At 39.7% G+C, this 24,716-nt stretch overlaps 3 protein-coding genes across 10 annotated transcripts in view; 1 reads left to right on the top strand and 2 right to left on the bottom strand.

The window, feature by feature from the left end:
- Window positions 1–10,087, top strand: part of arhgap23b (Rho GTPase activating protein 23b) — a 32,114-nt gene extending 22,027 nt beyond the window's left edge. For 4 of the 6 annotated variants that reach the window (XM_058405830.1, XM_058405828.1, XM_058405827.1 and 1 more), the window contains exons 8-24: window positions 119–274; window positions 931–1,042; window positions 1,163–1,202; window positions 1,297–1,434; window positions 1,876–2,199; window positions 2,343–2,404; window positions 2,684–2,802; window positions 2,914–3,032; window positions 3,372–3,524; window positions 3,601–3,679; window positions 3,773–3,846; window positions 3,972–4,061; window positions 5,486–5,611; window positions 5,761–5,805; window positions 7,062–7,155; window positions 8,100–8,131; window positions 8,222–10,087. In XM_058405830.1, the coding sequence (XP_058261813.1) occupies window positions 119–274; window positions 931–1,042; window positions 1,163–1,202; window positions 1,297–1,434; window positions 1,876–2,199; window positions 2,343–2,404; window positions 2,684–2,802; window positions 2,914–3,032; window positions 3,372–3,524; window positions 3,601–3,679; window positions 3,773–3,846; window positions 3,972–4,061; window positions 5,486–5,611; window positions 5,761–5,805; window positions 7,062–7,155; window positions 8,100–8,131; window positions 8,222–9,070 (2,612 nt within the window). In that variant the 3' untranslated portion in view covers window positions 9,071–10,087. Of the gene's footprint in view, window positions 1–118; window positions 275–930; window positions 1,043–1,162; window positions 1,203–1,296; window positions 1,435–1,875; window positions 2,200–2,342; window positions 2,405–2,683; window positions 2,803–2,913; window positions 3,033–3,371; window positions 3,525–3,600; window positions 3,680–3,772; window positions 3,847–3,971; window positions 4,062–5,485; window positions 5,612–5,760; window positions 5,806–7,061; window positions 7,156–7,409; window positions 7,435–8,099; window positions 8,132–8,221 lie in introns of all 6 variants that reach the window. The other 2 variants (XM_058405831.1, XM_058405829.1) reach the window with 2 other exon arrangements.
- An 832-nt stretch (window positions 10,088–10,919) lies between these two features.
- On the bottom strand, window positions 10,920–13,556 carry hexim1 (HEXIM P-TEFb complex subunit 1). Of its 2 annotated transcripts, XM_058405836.1 has the most exons (3): window positions 13,394–13,552; window positions 12,752–13,193; window positions 10,920–12,500 (listed from the first exon to the last, which is right to left on the bottom strand). In XM_058405836.1, the coding sequence occupies exon 3, from the start codon at window positions 12,482–12,484 to the stop codon at window positions 11,444–11,446; it is 1,041 nt and encodes a 346-aa protein (XP_058261819.1). In that variant the 5' UTR covers window positions 12,485–12,500; window positions 12,752–13,193; window positions 13,394–13,552; the 3' UTR covers window positions 10,920–11,443. The 2 variants fall into 2 exon arrangements, with proteins under 2 accessions (XP_058261819.1, XP_058261820.1); XM_058405837.1 differs by lacking the exon at window positions 12,752–13,193 and having other exon boundaries at window positions 13,394–13,556.
- Window positions 13,557–14,804: 1,248 nt separating this feature from the next.
- On the bottom strand, window positions 14,805–22,867 carry acbd4 (acyl-CoA binding domain containing 4). 2 transcript variants are annotated; one of them, XM_058405835.1, is made up of 11 exons: window positions 22,396–22,867; window positions 22,189–22,304; window positions 21,918–22,038; window positions 19,751–19,835; window positions 19,495–19,615; window positions 19,029–19,160; window positions 18,138–18,226; window positions 17,858–18,029; window positions 17,667–17,770; window positions 15,696–15,743; window positions 14,805–15,583 (listed from the first exon to the last, which is right to left on the bottom strand). In XM_058405835.1, the coding sequence occupies exons 2-11, from the start codon at window positions 22,286–22,288 to the stop codon at window positions 15,473–15,475; spliced, it is 1,083 nt and encodes a 360-aa protein (XP_058261818.1). In that variant the 5' UTR covers window positions 22,289–22,304; window positions 22,396–22,867; the 3' UTR covers window positions 14,805–15,472. The 2 variants fall into 2 exon arrangements, with proteins under 2 accessions (XP_058261818.1, XP_058261817.1); XM_058405834.1 differs by having other exon boundaries at window positions 17,568–17,770; window positions 22,396–22,865.
- Window positions 22,868–24,716: the final 1,849 nt, after the last annotated feature.

Raw genomic sequence — 24,716 nt, 5'->3', positions numbered from 1 at the left:
GCCATGTATATAATGTGTTATAAGAATTAGGTGAAAGGCATGCGTCTTATTCCTCAGCATACCTTATCCCGTCGTCCTTAAATCCCTTCAGCCCCTTAACTTTCACCCTTCCTCACAGATGAGCCCACCAGCCCCAGTGTAGACCTGCTTGCCCAGCACGTGCCTGCCTCCTCTGTGGTGTCCAGCAGCCTGTGCCAAGCACCCACCCTGTCCAGCAGCCCTGTCCCTCCCTCCCTTACCTCCCCTCTCACCCATCTCCTCGACACAGACTGCAGTGAGTGTCTCCTCAACTAACACTCTGTCTGATTATCTCTGTCTCAGCAGTGATCGTGATTTGAGCCCTGCTATTTTGCTATTAAGCCATCAGTTTAACTGCTTCTTCATGTTTCCCTTTCACCATTTCACTTTAACTGTATCCTCATCTTCCGCTAGCGTTCTCAGCCATCTGTGTCCTGATCATCAGTAGTGTCCGTGTCTACATCACTGTTCCACCTGTATTTTTGACACTGCCTCTTCAAACTGAGCGTTTCCTCTTATTGTCAATCTCATATGTCTGTCTCTCTGCTGTCATACTTTATGTCCACCATCTGCTGTTTTTTTTATTTCCATTTCCCTTTCTAACTTCCATCATCTGTTTCCTCCATTTCACATGGCTTGCCATTACAGGGTATAAATTTAACAGACATTCGTTCAAACATTGGCAGATATTGCTAATGACTGGTAAGTTAAATTCACCAGACCCACCTGATGACCAGTTAGCATTTAGTCACATGTTTGTCATGCCAAAAAATAGATGCAGCCTGATTTTCTCTAAAAAATCAATGGCTGGATATATTTTACTCATCGGCCTCCTGCATATCTGTAATTCTTTTATTTATGTACATTTACCTCATAGATCCTCATTCTGCTTTTCTTTCTTTTTCTGAACAGGCACTGTCAAAAACAGCCGGCGCTCTTCCTACCTGCTGGCCATCACAACTGAACGCTCCAAGTCTTGTGATGAGGGACTGAACACATTCAGAGATGAAGGCCGAGTGTTTATGTGAGTTTTTGGCACTTTGGCTCTATGTTTATGCATGAGGATTGTTTAAGAGGCGTAGTCTGTTCTTTACCTGCTGTCTGAATTCATTTTCCTTTTTCTAATTTCATGTTCCCTCTACAGGAGATTACCAAAAAGAGTCAAAAGCTTTTTTACAGAGGGTGTAAGTTCTTCCAAATCTTTCACAACATAGAAGGTTTCTTTTGCCCAGAATGTACGTTTATTCTGTGGATAATTGTGGGTATCTGTTTGTTCAGTCCCTCGAGAGTCTGCGAGTAGCAGAGGAAGCCCGCTCTAAACGCCACTCCACCTCTGAGCTCGGCAACATCACGCTAACGGATATAAGAAAAGAGGGCTGGCTTCACTACAAACAGATCCTTACGGAGAAGGGCAAGGTCTGACTCCTGTCTACTCCTCCCTATTGAATGGTTAATTCAGCTAAATAGTGCAAACACAGCAAACAAGATTAGATTGTGTGCTAATTGACACGGCTCAGAATTTAGTACTTATTTACAAGGGAGTGACCACCGAAGCCAGAAGCCTTATTGTCAAAGGGAGTACAGTTTAAAACAACAACAGCAAGTGTTTATGTGTTTATTGCATGACTGAAGGGCTTAAATAAAAACTTAATATTTTCCAAATTGCAAATATCAACAGTATATTCCTAATTTTGGTGCCTGAGAGAAGTTAGGAAAACTGAGAGTGTGCTTTAACCTGATATAAGATTAGATTAGATTCAAATATAGTCTGTTCAGCTGAAATAGCCACCAGGACATTTTACAGAAGGCACCAGTGAAAAGTCACACTTAAAAAGAACTTCTGTCATTTCCATACAGAAAGTTGGTGGTGGTATGCGGCCATGGAAACGGGTCTTCTCTGTGCTGCGCTCCCATTCACTCTTTCTGTACAAGGACAAGCGTGAGGCAGTTCTGCATGGAGCTGGGTCATTGGGTCATGGCAGTGGTGGTGGCAGCGAGGATGAGCAGCCCATCAGTATCCGTGGCTGCTTGATTGACATAGCCTACAGCGAGACGAAGCGGAAACACACACTACGACTCACCACACAGGACTTCTGTGAGTACTTGCTGCAGGCAGAGGACCGAGACGACATGTTGAGCTGGATCCGTATCATCCGGGAGAACAGCAAGACCGACAACGAGGTTAGTCAGCCATGCATCTGTCACCTCTCTGCTAATGAACAGTATATCATATGTCCAATAGCAACAATAGTCTGTAACATTTTTTCTTTAGTTTGTAATATGTATATTAAGTATTAGTTAATGACATATTTATCTTTTCTTAGGAGCTTGGGTTTTCCAGACAGGCCCTCATCAATAAGAAACTAAACGATTACAGGAAACAAAGGTAAAGTGAAACTCCACTATGTGCTAGAACTAGAAATAACTAATGACTTAAGGTATGCATCAGTGAGATATGACAGATAGAAGATATATTCATGCCTAAATCATTAAGAAACACATATTTTAAGAAGAAAAAAATAGGTAAAATGAACCTTTTTGGTATATATATATATATTATGTAAGACTGTTGCAATATTCATATTGTATCATCCAGCACATTTTACAGTGTGAGTTTCTGTCATGTACATCATATCTTATTATTGTGTATTTCTGCCATAAACAGCCTAACAGGTACTAAGCCAGACACTTCTCCCAGAGTCCACAGGATGATGCAACCTTTTCTCCTCTCAAAGACGGACAGCAGCTCAGGAGTGAACAGATCCCTAAAGACAGAGAGCAAAGGTTAATCCTACACAGTCATGCTGAGCAACATGCAAGTCAGCATGCATCCCTGCACAGCAATAAAGTGACTAGATAAATGTGTTTCTAAAAACATTCTGTCTATCTATTTAGAGGAGAGCAGTCCCCCTAAGGCAACATGGAGCATCAACATTATGAAAAAAGGAAAGAAAGCAGGGCCTAAGGCCTTTGGGGTTAGACTAGAGGACTGTCCTCCGGGAGCCAATAATAAGGTGAGTTGCTGTGCCGCAGTGAAGTAACACTGAAGAGAAGCTTCATAGCTCTGATTATTGTCAGAGGACCTGTTGAGTTTGGTTCCTCTCAATGTTTCTCCTTTACTTCATCTCAGGGGATTTTTCCTTTCTACTTATCACTCTGGTATGCTCATTAGGGGATCTAGAACTATATCAGGATCTCCTTTTAAGCTGCTTTGTGTCAATGTCTGTTGACAAAAGGCACTTTACAAATAGTATGAATTGGATCAAATTGAAATGAATCTTGAATTTAAGGTTGGAAATATTCCAGCCATTGTACTGTCAATAAGGTGTATTGGGTATATTTTTGTTTTGTAGTTTGTGCCACTGATAGTTGAGACCTGCTGCAGCCTGGTGGAAGAAATGGGTTTGGAATATACAGGGATCTACAGAGTGCCAGGCAACAATGCCATGGTGTCTACCCTACAGGACCAACTCAACAAGGGCATGGAGATCAACACTGCTGAGGAGGTGAAAAACACAGACAGAGAGATGTAGAGTAAGCCATAGAAAGGACACCAGTCTCACATGTGTTATTTCCCCACAGAAATGGCAGGACCTGAATGTAATCAGCAGTCTCCTAAAGTCTTTCTTTAGGAAGCTTCCAGAACCTCTTTTCACTGATGGTAAATGAATTCCCTATAATCATATTTAAGCACTTATTTCAGTGTGTAGGAGTGTGTCTATATACGTTGCTCATCGCTGCCCTCTGCTTTCAGACAAATACAATGATTTCATCTATGCCAATCGGTTAGAGGATGCCGGAGAACGGTTGAAGACCATGAGAAAACTGGTATGGAGATAAAGAAATGTTGATATAAAGACCTTTCAGCAAGAACCATATTCACTTGCATGTTTCAAATGTTTTAACATCCTTGGTGATGTTTTCTTATTGTGTTTTCTTTGTCTTTTTCACAGATTCGTGACTTACCTGATCATTGCTACCACACACTTAAATTTTTGATAAGCCATCTTAAGCGAGTAGCCGATCACTCAGAGAAGAATAAGGTGAGGTGTCAACGACTACCATACAAGTCAAAAATAAACCAAGTCACTATTTGTTGAGCAAAAACATTCATTTTGGACAGATTTTGGCTCTGGCCATCTCCATCATTAAACCGAGCAGGTTCTTTGTCATTTATTTGATTAGTAATAAAGTCCTAACTTGTCATATTAAACATACCTATTCGGTTAGACCTATAAAAATAATGTCCAGATCCATTTCTTACTGGTGTGACACATCCAGTGATGGCCATGTAATTGAGAAATATGCTCAATAAAAATCTATTGACATCACACAGTTACATTTCTTGTAGACTGTGTGCACTTTATTTCAAATAATGACCTACAAAGATGGCATGATTTTGTAGTGTGTAGTTTCATAGCAAAATGTTTGTTGGTTAGAACAAAAAGAGTGACTGTGTCTAACTGCAGCTTGCCAACTTCAGCTGTCTCCACTTGTCATCTTTTATTGACAATGCTATATATTTTTTGCATCAGATTTACACTTGTGCTGCAACATATCCAGCATGAAGCCATGGTTAGAAGGTGACCGATAATTCAGTCTGTACACTAATTTAGCCAAAGTAAAGTCTAATCTGCCAAAAAAAGTATTATTAAGCAATGAGCTCAACCTGTTTAACCAATCATAAAGTATTTATAAGGTTAATGGACCAACCCAAATTCTGAATGTTATGATTGCACTGTCATTGTGATCTGTAGCTATGGTTAGTGTGTACATTAATATGCCTCTGGATACATCGGCAGTAACACATCATCAGCCTCAGGCAGGGGCTCTCAAAGGACAGTGTTGTCAGGAGAGATGTGCAAATTTAGCTGAGCTGCAGATCATTCATCATTTGAAGAGGAAGCTCTAGTACAGCACTAATGAGCTGACCACACAGAGTTCACAAAAAATATTTAATTTTATTTTATTAATCAAATCACAGGCCTAGCTCCTGCATGCAAGAATGAATAATATTAGGACAAATTCCTTAATGAAGTAGACCAGCCTTCATTAGGGATAGCATGTAGGCCTGGTATATTGCTTGTTTAATTTAGTTACATTCTGTTTCTATTACATTCTCTATTATTTAAATCTTATTTTTGTTTGTTAGCCTACAGTACACTGAGTGTAGACATGTCTAGGCGTACTCGTACAAATATGAACCTGAAGATTTATGAATTATTTTGTAGTATTTAGTGAGTAATTATTCTTAAGCCGAACAAGAGGTGTAAAACGTTGGTGTGACACTGCCCCCTGGTGGATCACCACACTGTAATAAAGCATAGAGAGCATGGTAATAAGGCACAGAAATTTCACATCGCGTGGACATCACATGTTCAAAATGTTCTAACATGTTATTTCATGAGCTGTTGGAAGTTGTGCCTCTCATTTCATTATTACACCTTTCGCTTATTCTTTCTCTTAGATGGAACCCAGAAACCTTGCTCTTGTTTTCGGTCCTACGCTTGTCCGTACCTCAGAGGACAATATGACGGACATGGTCACTCACATGCCAGACCGCTATAAGATTGTGGAGACGCTCATTTTGCATGTGAGCACTTTATGCTTTATGATGTTTTTTTCCCATTTTCTTTCCAAATCCTTGACATATTTTTATTTAGAATAACTGCATCAGTTTTAACAAAACCACTTCAGATATGGATGTATCGAGAATTGAGTTTGACTCTCTCTTTCTTGCAGCATGCCTGGTTCTTCTCTGATGAGCTGATGGATAAAGATGAGAAGGTACTTTCTGTCTGTGGCGCACCTTTCTGAGATCAGAAAATAAACTATGCTCATTACACACCTGCTTTGGGCTCATGGGCTCAAAGCTTATGATTTGAAACAGATTGAAAATTGTATGCGTTTTTATGCTGTGCATATGTTGGCTTCTTTAGAGTTTCATTTCATTGTCTGTACCGCTTATCCGATCTATACTTGGGTCACGGGGAGCCTGTGCCTATCTCAGGTGTCTTTGGGCATCAAGGCAGGATACAACCTGGACAGAGTGCCAACCCATCGCAGGGCACACACACACACACTCATTCACTCACGCAATCACACACTACGGGCAATTTAGAGAATCCAGTCAGCTTAGAATGTCTTTGGACTGTGGGAGGAAACCGGAGCACCCGGAGGAAACCCACCAAATCAAATAAATCTCGTCACAACAGACAGAACAGGACCAAATTTAGGCAGACAATTTAGCATACCTTTTTTTCCAGGATTTGAGTCATTCAGTCTAGCAGCTTTGGAACAGTATTTTGACACAGAATGTGATATATAACAAATTCCACATTGAACATACTTGCATTGTTTATCACCCGTGCCACATGCTTAGAGTCTGTTCCTGATTTGTTCATAAATGGCTGCATCTATGAATGAGTGTGTCATTCAGTTTGATGGACAAATTCATCCACGGCATAAATGGTCAGCTGTTTCTTTATTTCTAAATAGCTCCAGTTTCCAGACAACAGTTTTCTTTGTTGTCTTTCTTTAACGTTGTCTCTTTGAGGAGGTGCTAATCAGCCGTCTCAAAAACTGTCAGCGCATAGTCAAATAAATAGCCATTAACATGTCATACTGCTTCCCTGTAACATACTGGGTCAAAAGGATGTCTCTATTAGATCTCATCCCGGCTGACTGCCACATCATCACATGTTCCTGAGACTTTGTCAGTGTCTTATGTTCTGGCTTATGGTTTTTTTCCCCCCAGATTAATTATTTCCCTAACAAGTGCATATGTGGAAGAAGACTCTTTAGTTGCTCTTTCACTACAACAACTAACTGTTGTATTGTGATAGTTGTGAAACCATGATGTGCATCCTGATTCTATTGAAAGTACTTGCTTATAATATTAACAGCACTCAGGCAGGGCTCTCCCAAGCCAAGCAAGACAGCTTTATCACATTGGACTATTCTTAGAATTTCCTACATTATTGTATCATTGTGTAGAACTAGCTTGTGGATAAATACCTGAGTGAGCTCTCTCTGTTTCTCAGACCCCTGAAGACCAGCGGGATGAGCAGCCAGTTCCAAATATCGACCATCTCCTCTCCAACATTGGGCGAACAGCACCACTGGGGGACGCCTCAGGTGAATCATCCTATAGTTGATTTCTCTGCTGTTTCAGGTGCTCTGGCAATATAAAGCTTAAAAAAAATACAATTTTTCTATCCCGTAACTTTGTAGACATTTACCTCTTTTCCAACTCTGGCTTTCTTGTACTTTACCACACTAGTTTTATTTTTCCTCTTTGTTATAATCTTACCTTAAAATCCTTTTTGCCAACTTCTTGTCTGTCTCTTTTTCTACCTCTTTTTCGGAACATCTCTTAATTCTGATCCAAGCTGTGCCACTGGATCAAACTCTGCGGTAGGAGCAGGATTTACACCTGATACTGTGCTTGTGTATTTAAGATGCTTAAGAGATCTTCAGCATCCAGTATTCATGCATAACAGCATTTCATTTAGCATGCGTATGATCACATTAACACATCTAATGGAAACTCACGTCAAGCAACAGTCACTGCAAAAATGATATCTTAGCAAGTGAAGATATTTTGAATAAAGAAGCATTCTGATATTTCGCATAAGAAAATGAATATATAACAGATCAGTAAGATCGTGAAGCCTATTAATAGACATTTTTTAAAGTTTACAATGGAAAAAAGAGTTGTTTCTTTCTATACATGAATGCCTTACATAAGATAAATGATCAAAGATATAGAAATAGGTTTAATAATCTTATATTTGTTTAACAATGATGACGTTTAAAGAGATAATTGTTCTATCTAATAAAGAGAAATGTTCGTTGAAATTTGCTTATATTCAATATATTTTACTTGCTATCACTTTTTTCAGCACTAGAAGAAACCTTTTTAGATCTTCACAGTCATCATGCATCAAAATAGAAACTAATTCCATAATACTTTTTTTTCAGTCCATTTTAATTGACCATATGGAACATATTGAAAGAGTTCACATTTGTTTATCCAGCTCTGCAAACTCCTGACTTCTCTATTTTCTCCACCTGTGCAGATTCCACTAACAGCGATTCAGCCAAATCCAAGGTAACATTTTATATTCTTTATTTAACTATCAGCACTGCATGACATTCAAGTGACCTCTGAAGCCTAAACATGTTTGATTCTCTATGGCAGGGATCTTCAATTTCAAAGAAAGACGTGAGCGCCAAGGATTTCCTTCCCCTGTCCATCATATCTGCTGTGACCCGGAAGAGAAAGAAGCATCGAAGTGCCTGCCCTACAGACAGCAGTAGCGACGAGGACTCGGAGCACGAGCCTGTGAAATCCAGCAACTATGGAGAGCTGAGTGAGAATGGGGAGAATGAGAGGGACGGAGGTCATGAGGAGAGCAAGATGGGGTGTGCAGAACAAAGCCCAGAAAGTCAGACGTCAGAAGTAGATGAAAAGGATGTAGAAGGCAAACGAATGATGGAGTCAAACGAGGGAAGAGAACAAGAGTTGGGAGAGAGGGAGAGTGGAGGTAGCCAGCAAGAGGATGATGGTATACAAGTGGGCGTCAGCGTAAGGGCACAGTTAGAGCGAGAGCAGCCTCAGCGGCCTCGCAGCTTCCTCTACTCCTATCAGAAAGCCACAGACGAGTCAGACAGCTCACCATCATCCCCCTGCTCCAGTGATGCCCTCAGGCTCAGCCAAGGCAACTTAGCAAGCCGTAAAAAGCTGCGTGGGGAGAGGGCGCGTCCTCGCTCTTTATACGAGGAACCAGGGCTGGAGCGGGCTGTGGGTCTGGCCCGAGTCAAAGCCTCGCTTGTCCGTGGCCAGGAGAGGCTGCGTCAGGCCATGTCCCCCAGCAGAGACCCCTCTGTCCAGCAGAGTTGGCTGAGTCAGGTACATGCCAACATACTTTCCTCTGCCAACGACTTGTGGAGGTCAGGGACTCAGCGGAGACATGCTTCCCCAGAGACGCGGCGCAGGCGGAGAGACTGGAGACGCCATACAGTGGTGGGAAATAGTGGAGAAGGCTAAACAAGGACATCTAAACACCCTGAATCCTAATGTATTAACATACTGAAGGTATAAAACACACTACTCAAATATCAAGTGTGAAGGCAGAAGGTTCACTTTAAGTCTTAAAATGAAGGAAAGCTTGGCTGGAGATGAATCCATTTTAGTTATTAATTGCATATTTGCACCATGCCGAAAGCAAGTTTTTCACATAACATTTTATGCAATAAAGGCTTACGGCCTTTCGGCATTCTGCACCGGTGCAATAAATAACTTGAGACCTTTCCAGCTTCATTTCCATCTCACCTCCTTAATCACTGGAGTAGGGCACTTCAACTGAAAGAGCCGGATCCTCACAGCACATCCGCAAGACTTTGCACTGCACGTTATCAGCAACACCAAACACAAAATGGCTCCCGACCTCAGGTTCAAGAACAGAGAACCGTGGAGCAGCCATAACAATACATGCTGCCATTCGTTCAGAATTCACACACCATGTACATACATTGCTAAAAAAAAAAAAAGGGTCTGATGTCATTCACAAATGTCTTGTTCTCTTGCACCCATTCCCCAAATAAAGTCTTCCCTTGTATGAGTGAAAATAACAGTATTACACACACAGTGGTTGAGGCAAGAACAGCTGAACGCAGCTGCACTGAAACGCGACATAACCTTACCTTCAGCTCCGGCGTGCCAATCAATCTCCCTCTTCTATCCTGTCTTTTGACCTACAATACTTGTTCTCCTCTGGTGGCTTTGAGCAGCCACTGCAGATTTTTTATTGTTTGACCAGTAATTACTGCCAACCTCATATTGTATATGACCTAACATGTCTGTTATTGTCTTTGCCCTGTGTGTATGTGTGTACATTTATACACTATGTGGGTGTTCACGTGGACCAATATATATTTTTGAAACAGTTGTACAAAGCCTCGCTAAGTTAACCTCTGTGTACAAATGATCCATATGGTTGTATTGAACAGTCCCTTTTTTTATTTTTTACCTTTTAGACTGTTACATAAAGATGTCTGATTTCTATGTATGTATTCATTTCAAAGGGAGAACATCGGGGAGATGAAAGAAAATACATGAGGAACACCAGACTGGTATTGACATTCATTACAGGCATCCTGCAAATGGATCCTGCTGCACTGAATGGAGTTTACGCAACAACAACAAAAAGACAAGATTTTTGGTTACAAACAGGCATTTATGAAGACTGACAGTTGATATTCCATAACAATTCTCTATGAAATATATAATCTAGCTCCGACTCAGGGCTGAGGTGCATGTACTTTATTAAATCAGATCAGTAAGATGAAAGAAAGTGTGAAGGCAGACAATACGGACGCAAACGCAAATTCTCTTCAAATGACATGCATTGTGACGAATGCACTTTTCTTCAAATCACCGGAATCCACACGGGAATACAGAGCCGAAATCTATTTTCCTATTATAAAGCGGGTTCTGACACATTTTTGCAAACATGCCATGCATTAATAAATAAGAGACAGAAAAGGAAGCGAGAAACAGAAGGAAGCGTTTCTGCGCCAGAGTAAATATGATGAAGGGGGAATCGTTACCATGAGATAAGATAAGACAGTAGAGTAGAGTAGGCTACATGTAAACTCTACATACTACTGTACTAAATAGCAGGCCTGTGTCACATTGGAGCAGGCCACGGGGCTCGCGCTCTCTCTCTCTCTCTTTTTATCGTCTCGCTCATTAATACTCAGTGTTGATAAACTAAGCGCTCAGAAGCTTCATCTAAAAAACAAAATCAATGGAAAGATGTGAAATAAACCCCAAATTGTTTTTTTTTTTAAAATAATTTAATTGATATATCTGGATGAAAACAAATGCCAGTAACGGTTTTCCACAGTTTTTATTAGCCCACATACTGACTTGGTCATGCATTAATAAGTGTATAGCAGAAGATCAGGTGCAACAGCAGAAAAATACCAAACAGCTCATTTTACCGGGACTGATGGACAAAAAAAAAAAAAACCCCACGTCGCTTTATGGCAAACTTACAGACGGGTGTGTATGACGATGTGTTGTTTCCCGTGCAGTATGAACACGTAACTGATCCAGAGGAATTAACTCTTAAAACCAAAAGTGTCTTTTTTTTTTTTAATGAATCCAGTCACGTGTGCAAAAAGCCCCCTAACCTACATTATAACGAACTGACCATTTGATGGGGACCTCACACACAAATTCAATATTTAAAACTTGTCAGGAAAAAACAAAAACAAATAAACATTACCTTTCGGGCCGAAAGCGCATCACATTAGATACCGTAGCTTTACAGTAAGACAACGGATAAAATCAGCGGACAACAAATCAGAGAAAAGAAACAAAGAAACATGTCGAATTGTCCAACGCGTCTGTCCGTCACTGTGTGACCGGGTCTGTGCCCTCGGCTTGTCCCTTCTCGGGCTCTGAGGCTGCAGAGCCGTTCACGGTGTGTCCCGCAGTGTTGTGGCAGTGGAAGAGCAGCTCGCTATTCAGCGCTCTCAGTCTCTCCAGCTCGCGCTCCAGCTCGTGCACGCGCTGCGCGCTCTCGCCCGGAGTCGCCGGATTTCTCCGCGCGTGTCGCAACCAGTTGTTCTCCTCCTCCAGGCGCGACATGCTCTTCTCCAGTTCCAGGTACTCCCTCACTAGTTCCTGTTTGGACATATTCTGCAGCGTCTCTACGTGGTACCGCTCATAGGTCTCGGAAAAGTCCCGCTGCAGAAACTCTCCCCCTGCGCCCCCTGCTCGACCCATGCCGTCGCTCTCGCCGCCTTCTCCACCTTCGCCTTCCTCCTCCTCCTCCTCTTCAGGCTCGAAGAAGTCTTCCTCGCTGGCCGTGTCTTCAGACCGACTCGCACCGAAAGACCTACGGTTGGAGCGCTCCGTGTTCAGGTCGGGCTCCTCTCTGTCGTGCTCCTCCATCAGGAACTGAGTCGTGTTGTACGGAGCCACCGGCAGACCTTTAGCGAACATCTCGGCTCGGACCCGCGACGCGCGCGCGCTCTCCCGCTCGTCCAGCTCCTTCTTCTCCTCCCAGGTAAGTTTGAAGTACGGCTTCCAGCGTCGCTTCTTCTTGGACGGTCGCCGCCGGTGTTTCTTCTTGCCTTGTCGGCCGTCCGGTGCGCCCTCGGAGCTGCAGCCGGACCTCCTCTTATTCCGGGGGTCCCGCTCGCCCTGTGCTTTACTGGACGCCTTTTCACTCGCGTCTCCTTCGTCACCGGCAGCGTCGCCGGTCTTAGGCTCCGGGTCGCTCCTCTCCCGAACGCGGCAAATGGGGTACGTGTCTCCGGAGACAAGTCCGGGACAGAACTCCGGCGGATTTCGTTGCACTTGTTTCTCCGAGATGACACTCTGTGTGTCGTCTCTATGTCGCCCCCTGTCGCCAGCCTCCGGCGCAGCGTCGTCTTTACTCAGCTCCATAACTGTACACTCCCACCTGAAGGAGATAGAAGTTTGTGATCAGAGTGATGATCGCACAGATTTCTTTAAAACTCCCCAATCAACGAAACTAAGACATTACAAAAAGAAAGAAGACTGTAAACAAAGCGTCAGCTTACAGTTAAAAACAAAAAAAACAAAACAAAACAAAGAACAGATTCAACAGAGCATTAATGTTTCTATTGTAATCAAGACTATTTAACATATCAGCAAATTAACTCAGAAAAGTCACGAGCGAATAAAACCTACCGTTTAACTCAAGTCTATGGTTTTAGTTATTACGCTACTTGAGACTGTTAATGTTAACTCCTTCCGCTCCGTTTAGAACTAGCTAGGTTTCTTGACAGGACCGAGTACATTTCTATCCATTGTAAACTCCTTTTCGCTTCTGCTACGGAGACGAGTGTTGCTTGTGAATTTATTACCTCCCCGACGTAAAGGGCGCATGCGGCTAGTCCTCGTTTTTTGCCGCATCTTGGGACTTGAAGTTCAGCTCTTCACTGGCCTATAAGGCAGACTCGCACTTAAACCTACATTTCCCATAATTCACTGATTGTTTTCAGTCCCGACCGAGACACGCCCACTCTGGAACTTCATTGGTTCAAAAGTTTTTTCTGCCATAGCTTCCTTGAAGACGCATCCTGATTGGTTGTTTGCTCAGTCAATCTGTCTGAAAGCCGTCCCGGTTGTTCTAGTGGACGATACCAAAGGGTTTTAAGTGGGTACGAACGTTCTCTTAAGAATAAAATATATCAAAAAACCTCGGTTATTGAACACAAAAGAATGTGACAGACCGTACACAGTGAAATGCTGCAGTACGTAGTTCATACGAGAATCTCACAATATTGACAATTCGTGTGCGTTATGGTCCACTGGAGAAGGTACACTTACCTCGCGCCGCCAGCATGATTAAAGGCTCTTCATCCACAAAGTAGTCCTTATTCACGGCAGTGCTTAGCCATTGAGTGTCTGGTAACGTGTGTGTGTTCGTGGAGTTAACGAATACGCCAGTTTTCACGGCCAAATTGATTTCTTTTCCGTCGAAGTGTGACGTTATTTCTCTGCAAAAAAAAAAAAAAAAAAAACGAGCCAACGTTTAATAAGCGTGCTTTCAAAGACATCGAAAGTATAGCTGCCGTGAAAACAAGAGAATGCGGGGCGTTAGCTTTTCTGTTTGCCTGCTAGCTAAGTCAGTGTTTAGCTAACCTAGCTAGAGCGACACAAACGGCGGCTTTACCAAGTCGTGCAAAGATCGCAAACACTTGAAGAGAATGTGTATATTTAAGATATGATGTCAATAAAATACAGTTTTCCGCGTCTCCCACATAAACAAACAGAGGGCTTCCAGTATTCACCATGCACAATGAGTCTGGTCGCAAACGTGCCTCTTTTTTTTAAAAGCTAGATTATTTAGCCAGATGGCACAGCTAGGTTAACTAGAGCTAGCAGGTTTGTTAGTTTGCGTAAACTAGCGTTTGTCTGGGTGACGAAAACTAACGGTGAAGCAGATTTCCCCGCAGCAAAACAACTGCGTGTTTATCTCCACACTATGATGCCCTAAATAGGTTAGCTACGTAGCTAGCTCGTTACCAAACATGAGCCTGCCCTAACTCGCCAAGAAGCCATTTCCTCGCTAGGGAAGTTAAACTAGCGTTAGCTTTACCACAGCTGCTTCTTCATAACAAAACACCAGGCCTGTTTCGGCAGGATATGGCGTCCGAGCAACTATATGGTTTATTTTGTCATTGTAGCACTGAAGCGCGATAAGAAACTGACCGATACACACCGAATAAACACCAAACAGTTTTGCAGCTTTAGCTAAGCAGCGTGCCAGCTCTTGTCTACGAGGTGATTTACTATCAGTTGGATTGCACGCCACGGCAATGGCGTTCGACCAGGACTAGATCTGTGTTCATTATCACGGCCTCCTTTCGTAAATAAAATCAACAACCCATCTGACTGTTTCCCGCTGATTACAAGCAGCACATGAACCAGATGATGGTAAACAATGCACTGAAATGACCTACTGTTGTCTTTTGCATAATTCATTGTTTATGACAGTATTTGGATGAGAGTGTAAGATATATCACAAGCATAAAACCCGTGTTATCCACAGGATCTATCCAAAAATGTTGTAAACTGAGCAAAGAGCAAATAAAAACACCCCCCCCCCCCCTTTTCCATTCATCACACGTATATATTTGTATCTGCATTAAAGAATAGCTTATCCTGTTTTCACGTGAGTCGTAATGTTTTAGTATTTAATGCATGCACTTGTAGATGAAGGAGCAATGCAATCAAATATATTTCTTGAGCACTTCTCATTGTTATATTGTAGTGTGCATTAAGTCAGCTCTGACATTTGATCCCACTCTGAAATCCACATGAAGGCCATAGGTGTAATTTAAGGCTTTCCTGATCAGGAGCTCTTACACAGGTTATGCTGGTGTTCATTTTGCCCCTTTAAACAATGACTTTCAGACGAAAAAAGTCTGTTTAACATGGTTAGAAATCTAGAACCTCTGTACAGTATAACATCCAACTAAGTTTTATCAATATGTATTAAAAAAATGAACCAAAAACTGTTTATGCAGTCAGCAAGCATGATATACCTTTCCATACCAACATTAAGATCCACATTAGTTGGGACGTCATGCCTGATGACGTCACTGCAGCCCTTTTGTACAACTTTGCCCATGTAAAGGATTTACTTTAAAATTCACAGACAGGTGCTGAAAGAATTAGAAAACAGAGAATGCCTACAGACTGTGTACATTTCCCAGAGTTTATTTCAAAAGAATCTGTCGAGCCGACTCATTAGATGGTTCATTTTGAAATAAACTATTTTAAAAGCACCGCTGTTTTCTTCAGGCAACTGAACCTCACCTGAAAATACTATATTGATCTTTATGTAAGTTTGCTCTCCTTGCACAAGATTCATTCATATTATAGACACGTAAGATTTTGAGGTTATTTCTTCCTCTGCCGTAGCCAGAAGATCATTCCCTGAGCGATGAAAGGCCAGATCAAAAGCAGCAGCAGAGTTCGGCCAGAGACATCAAATGGCCACCATTTCTCCACCTGTGGACGGAAGTGGAATTTCCATTTCACATTTCATACTGTGTTGTTATTCATACTGAAAATATGAATCTTTTAAGTTTTTTTCCCCTCCCTTTTAAAGTCTAGACATTACCTCAGTCTGAGATGTTAACTGCATCTGTCTCCACTGTGAATTCTGAGCCTTAAAAGTATTAAAGAAGACAGAACAAGTGCAAAATGAAGTTTCCACATTTGGCACAGAATACCGTTATCCAAAGTTTTGCATATGGTCATCAAAACAATCACAGAACTGTAGTACTGTAGTACCTAATGTGTCTCCTTGTCAACATTCATACAGTGTAAAATTCTGTTTCTAGACTTAGTCGCTAGACTGATCAATACAATATAAAGTTTCAAAAGTCTCTTCACTTATGAGTGAACTTAAGATTTGTTTACTTTTTTTTTTTATAAACTATGTTGTTATTAAACTTTTAATAAAACCTAAAACTCATACTGTGAGTTCATACACATTCAACACAACTTTAAATCAATTCTAGCTTTTCTTATTCACTAGATGTGATTCCACCATATATTAATCCATCAAAAATCCCAAAGGGCTGGAGTTACTCAACCTAAATAGTTCTATGCTTCTACTGTTATGTTCTATCTAGCAATCTACAACCTGGTCCATAAGTATTTGGACACAGTTTTGGACCTTTTGCCTCTGTACACCACCACAGTGGATTTGAATTGAAGCAATCAAGATGGGATTGAAATGTAGACTTTCAGCTTGAATTCAAGGCGTTTAACAAAGATTCAGCCATTTTTTACCGTCTCTCCAGTTTCACAGGCTAAAAAGTAGCTGCACAATTGACTGATAAGCAGCTTTATGACTAATCAAAGAGATAAATGGTCTGGAGTTGGTTCCAAGTGTTGAATTTGCATGTGGTGGCTGTTCATGGGAACTCTCAATATGCGGTCCAAAGAGGTGTTATTGCAAGCAAAGGAGAATATCATTAGGCTGAAACAACTAAAACAGAGATAGCATAAACTTTAAGAATGGTCATGTCAACAATTTGGTGTAATGTTAAAAAGAAGGAATTCACTGGTAAGCTCAGCAACACAAAAAGGCTTGTAAGACCATGAAAGACAACTAAATTGGATAATCAGAATTCTTTACCAAAAATCTAATCAAGTCAAGAAGACTCTCAAGGAGGTAGGCATATCATTGTCAAAGTCAACTATCAAGAGATGCCTTCATGAATGTAAACACAGAAGGTTTACCTAATGAACAGAAAGGCCAGACTGGACTCTGCTACAAACAGCCTATCCTGTACTGGAGCAAGATTCCAGAGCAGGAGAAAAGTGTGGAGAAGGAATGAAACAGTTTGTGATCCAAAGCATTAGCACATGATCTGTCAAAATGGTGGAGGCAGTGTTTTGGCATGGACATGTATGATTGCCAATGGAACTGGCTCACTGGTCTTTATTGATGATGTGACTGCTGATAAAAGAAGCAGGATGAAATCTGAAGTGTATAGAACTTTCATTCAAATGATGCAAAACTGATAGGACCACTGCAGTAAAGCCTCGCAAAGCATCTCAAGGGAGGAAACTCAGCATTTAAAGATGTCCAAGGGTTCCAGATTTTATTACCTGTAAAGGATTTGCATCCAAGTAATTAAAATAATAATTATATTTATAAATATGTTAGTTTGTCCAATTACTTTTGAGCATGTAAACATGTAGGGACTGTGTAATAATGTATGCAATTTCTAAAGCAAATGGATTTTGCAAAACTCCTTGTGTTAAAGCTGGAAGTCCACACGTCAATAACATTTTGAATCATTTGAAATCAAATTTTGGTGGTGTACAGAGGCAAAATTGCAAAATAAACTGTGTCCTAGTCCAAATTTTATACCATTTCCAAACCATACTGTACTTGTTTTGGTAATGATCTTTCACCATGTCGCAGATTCCACCAATTGTTTCATTTCTCTGTCTGCATTCAACAGCAGAGCCTTACATTAGCTGCAGCCAAGCCCTCGACCACCTCCAGCCGCTCCATCACGCTCTGCATGTCCTCTCTGAGCCTCTGTAGTGCCAGTATGATCTGCTGCTGCACCTGTGTGTCCTGAAGTCTTTCAGATCCTCTGTCAGGGTTGTATCCTCCTCCTCCACCTGAAGCTTGCTGCCCTGCTCGTCTACCGCTGTTGTATGGGACACTGCCTAGACACGGGGAAGAAATTACCGCTGCATATATAAATCATGGTTCCATCAAGTCTAAATCCAACTGCAAAAATGTTCAGCACTCACCAGGAGCTTCCCTCCAACCATGCCTCATTCCCTCTCTTCCTTGTTCCCTCCTCCTCTGTGGTGGTCCATTCCCAGCCCCCTCTCCACCCTGCCCAGCACCTAGCTGGGTCACCTGGAGGGCAGGTGTGTAGTTCCCGTGCCGATTCTGCTCGCTGTATAGTTCAGGAACTGGCTGTTTGTAAAAGGCAAGTAAAATGAGTGCATGGTGAGCTCGACATTTCTAACAATAGAACAGCTTGCGTTGCCAACCGTGGTAGAAGTCAACCTTAGAAGTTCATACCTTAACGTAGTCCAGTTGCTCCACTGAGTCACAGAAAATTTCACTCTCAGAGTCACTAGTCAGCACCAGACCATCCGACAGAGCCATGTCTACACACAGGTAGCAGCTAGATCAGACTGCTTTAATACCAAGTAAATGATGTAAGCATGTTTGTTTGGAATTCGTACATGGGTCCTGAGGTGGAAGGTGACTTTGAAGTATTGCAAATTCTCTCCTAGAAATACTCAATTTCACCACGTAAACATATATGCCCTGTTTTCCTTTCGGACAGACCTAACAATTGCCTACCTACTGAACCAAAGATAAAGCAATGGGTGACACAAAATTACAATTTACATCATTACATAATTTATCCCCAATGTACTAGTCCAGACAAGACACGTCTGTTGTCCGAAGAGTGCTTCTTGTTCTGCGGACTGATCGTGATCAGAGTAAGTAAGTAAAAATATCAAATGTTTTGGTCATTAAAAATGAAGTATACAAATGAAATTGCAACAATATTATTTTCCACATCCTTCATAATTCCACATTTGATCGTAACTCAAGTCTGGTGCCTGTGTGTGGAAACTTTTGTGCTCCTGATGAAAATTACTTCAGCCTGAAGATGCCTATAACCACTCATTAAAGTGCCAAAGTGCTGTTTTGTCCATGTTTATACACAACAATGTCATAAACCACACAAGTCTTGTTGTGATAGTCTTGTGTTTTGCTACATTAGCCTTGTATCAGCAGTGAGTTTGGATATTTTTATATAGTGGCTGACTTTAACATCTGTATAAATGTCATTTTTGACTGAGCGTCATTGACGAAGGCCTTCATTGGCCATGTAATATGTAATAACTTAATCTAAAAACAATCTCTTAAAGTTGTCTAAGGTACATGTAGTATTACCTGCACTTTCACTCTGAGGCACACTGTTACCGACAGGCTCAAGATCCACCTTTTGCTCTTGCTCTCTCGTTATCTCTTCTTGTGTAGCACCAAGCATTTGTGGATTTTCAAATGCTTCGTTTGCATTAATATCTGACACAAAATAAAACAATACATCAAATTTAAAAAAAAAATAATTTTATTTACTTTTTTTTTTAAATTTATTTCACATTCTTATAGTTAAGTTATATATATATATATATATATATATATGTGTGTGTGTGTGTGTGTGTAAAAAATAGTCTTATTATCTGCATTATATAGTTAATCACTATAATGGGTATATTTATATTTATATTTTTATATTTCAATATATTGTAGTTTTTGTCTTGACAATTATAAAATCAACTTTTGAGGGTCTTTATTAATAAATTAGACGTTACATACTGATTGCTGGAGTTGTTGACTACTCTTGTTGCATACTCACCTTGTCTCAGACTCAGTAGTGCCTCTGGTGGTCTTGGTAGATCATGAATGACATTGTAGAGTGGCTCAAAATAATGGTAAAAAGAGGCTGTCTTCTCATTAATGGGCATATTATCTATAACCTTATAAAGAAAATGTGTTAATTCAACAAAAAAAGGAGAAAAAAAAACACATTAGCTGAAATCAGGGACTTGGTAAAAGAGAGAGAGTTCAACAAAGTTTTGCACAGATGACATAACAAAATAAACATTGCTCACCTCTTGCGCAACTTTCTTCATCTCATCAACATACGCGGCCATGGCACTCTCACTACTCATGTCTCCGAGCCGATTCCATGCGTCCCTGTGAGAAGAAAATGCCTACATTTTATTTTACCAAACCTAAGTATATTTTAGACAAAACATAAATCTTATAGACAATGTGAAGCAGAAGTCTTAAGCAAATGTCTGTAATGTGACATATTTCTGAGTCAAATAGACACACACAATCTGGTCCATAAATATTTGGACAGTGACACAGTTTTGTAATTTTGCCTCTGTACAGCACCACAATGGATTTGAAATGTGAAGTGAAGTGTGGGATTTCAGTTGTATTTTAAAGGGTTTAACAAAAACTACTACCTTAACCCTTTGCAGGAATTATAGGAATGGTTAAAATAAGGATTCATTTAAATACTTGAATGCAAAACCTTTGCTGTCAATGACTGCCTGAAGTCTGGAAACCATGGACATTACCAAATGCTGAGATTCCTCCCTTGAGATGCTTTGCCAAGACTTTACTGCAGCCGGTTTCAGTTGCTGCTTGTTTGTCGGTCTTTCTGCCTTCAGTTTTATCTTCGGTAAGTGAAAAGCATACTCAGTTGGGCTGAGGTCAGGTGACTGACTTGGTCATTTTAGAACATTTCATATTTATTTACTTTTAATATTTGGATACAAATCCTTCACAGTCAATGACATCTGGAAGCCTTGGACATCATTAAATGCTGAATTTCCTCCCTTGAGATGCTTTGACAAGCCTTTACTGTAGCGGTCCTATCAGTTTTGCAGCATTTGAGTGAAAGTTCTATACACTTCAGAATTCATCCTACTTCTTTTATCAGCAGTCACATCATCAATAAAGACCAGTGAGCCAGTTCCATTGGCAGCCATACATCTCCATGCCATTACACTCCACCCTGTTTGACAGATGATGTGCTTTGGATAATGAGCCATTCCTTTTCTTCTCCATATGCTTCTCTTCCCATCTTTCTGGTACAAGTTAGAATTTAGCTCCAGAACTGGACAGGCTTTATTTTAGTTTTCTAGCAAACTCTAATCTGGTCTTTCGGTTCTTGCGTGTTACCAGTGGTTTGCATTATGATGTAAACCCACTGTGTTTACATTCACAAAGTCATCTCTTGACTTCCTTTCATGGTCTTCTAGGCCTTTAAGTGTTGCTGAGCTCGCCAGTGCATGTCTTCTTTTTTGCACCTTGACCACCCTTAAAGTTTCCTATCTGCTAAAGACCCATCTATCTGATAGGTCTGTTTTGTAAAATTCAGCCTAATTGACAAACTAACTGATTGTCTCCTTCACCTGTGAGCATTAATATAAAGTTTTTGTTATTCAATCAAAGCTCAAAGTCTACACTTCAATCACATCATGATTGCTTTATTTGCTCAGTGATAGTCAGAGGTTTAAGGAAAATCAGGTGAATATTACAATAATAATATTAGTTAGTTCATTCATTCACTGATTTTAAGTAGCTGCTTTATCCTGGTCAAGGTGTCAGTGGATGCAGAGCTTAAAGCGAGAATACACCATGGATACACCAGGAGCAAAACTCCAGGGCTTACAGCTGGGTCTGATCAAACTCCTTGTATAACCTTAACCTTAAAAAACAGGCTGCTCTACGTCAAGGAACAACACACTTATCAACAACACACATTCAGGTTGAAACACAAAGAGTTGTCTACACCCCATGGACGATTGGTTTGACTCAGCCACAGTAAGAATTCATGGATCAGGTCAGACTCCACCCTCTAGACCTTTTGGTTCTACAGAGAGAACCCCGGGAAAACCCACACAAACATGTGGAGAACCTGCACAGAAACTCCACAAAGACAGCAACCCAGTATCAGGACTGAATAAGAGACTCTGGAGCTCTGCAGTGTAAACTCTACCTTCTGCACCATTATCCTTTTCCTGATAATCTTAGTTACTTTTTGCACAGATGTTGGCATGAACAAAATATGATGTTCACTGGTGGGTACTTGCCTTTCGATGGAGGACTACAAGATTAACAATTCCGATACTGGTAAATCCTCTATGACATTACTGTGTATGAAGAAAAGTAGGTTTTCTGCCCTGGCACGAATGGATTGTGTTTATTACAGATTTTTACAAGCAATAAAGATGTAATGATGAACATTATAACACCACTCACCACTTGTAGCGACCCACAGGGTCCCAGAAGCCGGGACGAGACACTGTGCATGGTCCACACACTGCCTGTTTATACAGGCTATAGAAGCGCAGCATCACTTCATATGAAGGTCTGTAAGAACCTGATGATGATATTGAACACGTACACTGAGGATATGTGAGAAATAAACAGTGTTGTGACTGCTACAGTGTATTTTGAGGTTTAAATGCTTCACTCAACCAAACCACAAACTTGTTCTGGTTTTTTTAGTGAATGTTTAGGAGATAGTTACCGTTTTTGGGCAGATTCTGGATGACATCCACAGCCGCCTGGAAGCGCTTCTGACATTCTTCATACTCGGACGGGGGCAGATGTGCTACTTGGATCTCCATAAGCAAAGCCTGAGGCCTACAGTTGGTGAAAGAAAACCGAAATAAAACGAGCTGAGACTCTAATCTCAGCCGCAGTACTAAGACATACTCATATCAGCACACTTAACCTGAGTTTTCCGATACCGGATTTTCCCGGAGCCTCAGGGACGGTCGTGTCAGCTGTCCACGCGGAGAACTCGGGACCAGGCGATGATACCGCTCACAGTAGACCCTTGGAACTGGAATAAAAGTCGTGTTTGTTTACGTATTTATTATTATTTTCAATTTCTCTTGCAGTGTCGCTAAGGTAAGGTTTCTGTTTAGCTGCTGAGGTGGTACGAGCTGAGCATAGTCCACTCACTTCACCTGCAGTACAGCGTCTCACTGTACAGCGCGGTGACTGACATGACACCAAGCCCAGAATATATTTATTTTTTAAATTATTTATAAAAAAAAAAAACAAGCTGGTTAAAGTGTAAAAAAAAACAGCTAGAAATGAAACTAAAATTCCTTGAGCTCTCTCAAGGTGACGAGTGCCTTTGCTGGAGGTTTATATCTGGTTTCTAAAAACTGCTTCAGTGGAATTGAGTTCAGTTCCGGGTCACGTGGTAGAGAGAGGCGGGACGCACTGAGAGCGGGCGTGTGCAAAGGAAAGTCATTGCAGTGATTACTGAAAAAATAAAAAACATAAATCAACACAGAAGAGTAAATACAACAAAGATTTATAGTTACATTAAAAGACAAATTAAGTTCATTCATAATTGTAGGCTATATAATATCTCTTAGGGTTAGTAATAGTGATAGCAGCAGTAATAGTAGTTTAATAATAATAATAATAATAATAATAATAATAATAACTACAACAACAAAACAACAACAATAACAACAACAACAATAATAATAATAACCGTTATTATTAATTTTATGATAATAACAATAACAACAATAACAATTATAATAACAGCAGCAACAACAACAACAACAATAATAATAACTACAACAACAATACAATAATAATAATAATAATAATAATAATTATTATTATTATTATATATTATTATTATTATTTAATAAATAAATATATTTATATTTATTATTATTTATTTATTATTAATAATTATTATTATTATTATATTTATATTTATAGATTTAAAAATCTATATAGATTTTTAAACAAAAATGTGATGTGATAAGCATAAACTAGTGTCTTTCACCACTAGATGACAAAATAGATGCACTTAAAAAAGATTTCATTCTATGTATAAACTACAGCGATGGTGATAATTTAACATAGATAAAATGAAATAAGCAATACAGTTATTTAATTAATTAGTTAATTATTTATTTAAATATTTAATTATTTAAAAAATAAATAATATTTATTTAAAAATATAAATTTATTTAATTATTTAAAAAATATTTAATAAATATTATTATTATTATTATTATTATTTAATTAATTAATAGTTTATTATTATTATTATTATTATTATTATTATTATTATTATTATTATTATTAACAATAACAATAAGAAGAAGAAGGAGAAGAAGAATAACAATAATAATAACTACAACAACAATAATAAAAAGTAATAATAATAATAATAATAATAATAATAATAATAATAATAATAATAATAATAATAATAATAATAGAATAACTGATAATGCTCATTTGAAAAAAAATCTATATTTCTTTTTGTGGGCTTTATCAGGCAACAGCAAACTCATCTTAACTGCAGATCACACAAAGAAAACCACACAATTAGATAAAAACTACAATTAAAATATAAGAATATATGAACAGACTATATAGATTTTTAAACAAAAATGTGATGTGATAAGCATAAACTAGTGTCTTTCACCACTAGATGACAAAATAGATGCACTTAAAAAAGATTTCATTCTATGTATAAACTACAGCGATGGTGATAATTTAACATAGATAAAATGAAATAAGCAATACAGTTGCAAAATACATATCATAAATATCACAAACATTAATTTTAAACATACTAACTAACCAAACAGGATCCATGGTGCTGTTCTGCAGAACACAATCATCCCTGTAATTCAGAATATTTCTTTTTTTGATTCCCTTTTTTGATCAGTAACATATTTTAAACAGTGTCCCCTTCTGTTTTAATATCTACGTAAGTAGATCATATGTGAGTTTACGTTCAAAATAAAAACCTTAAAGCTACATTTGATTGAAAATTTTCAGTCATTGTTGACTTGTTAAACCAACACAGAAATGCTTCCCAAAGAAACCTAAGGGGGGAATAAAATGTTGCTACTGTGAATCCTTATTGTTTAGTTGAAAGGGTTAAAAGATCAGTTTTCTGTCAATGTAAATAAAACAAATACTTCTAACAGCACCCAGATGCTCTGTCCAGATACACATAATACTATGTAGGATTAAGTTAAGCTGTTTCTTTACCAGATGAAA

Source organism: Hemibagrus wyckioides, linkage group LG13 (genome assembly GCF_019097595.1).
Source record: "Hemibagrus wyckioides isolate EC202008001 linkage group LG13, SWU_Hwy_1.0, whole genome shotgun sequence".
Classification (NCBI taxonomy): domain Eukaryota; kingdom Metazoa; phylum Chordata; class Actinopteri; order Siluriformes; family Bagridae; genus Hemibagrus; species Hemibagrus wyckioides.
This window is presented reverse-complemented; position numbering and strand designations above follow the sequence as displayed.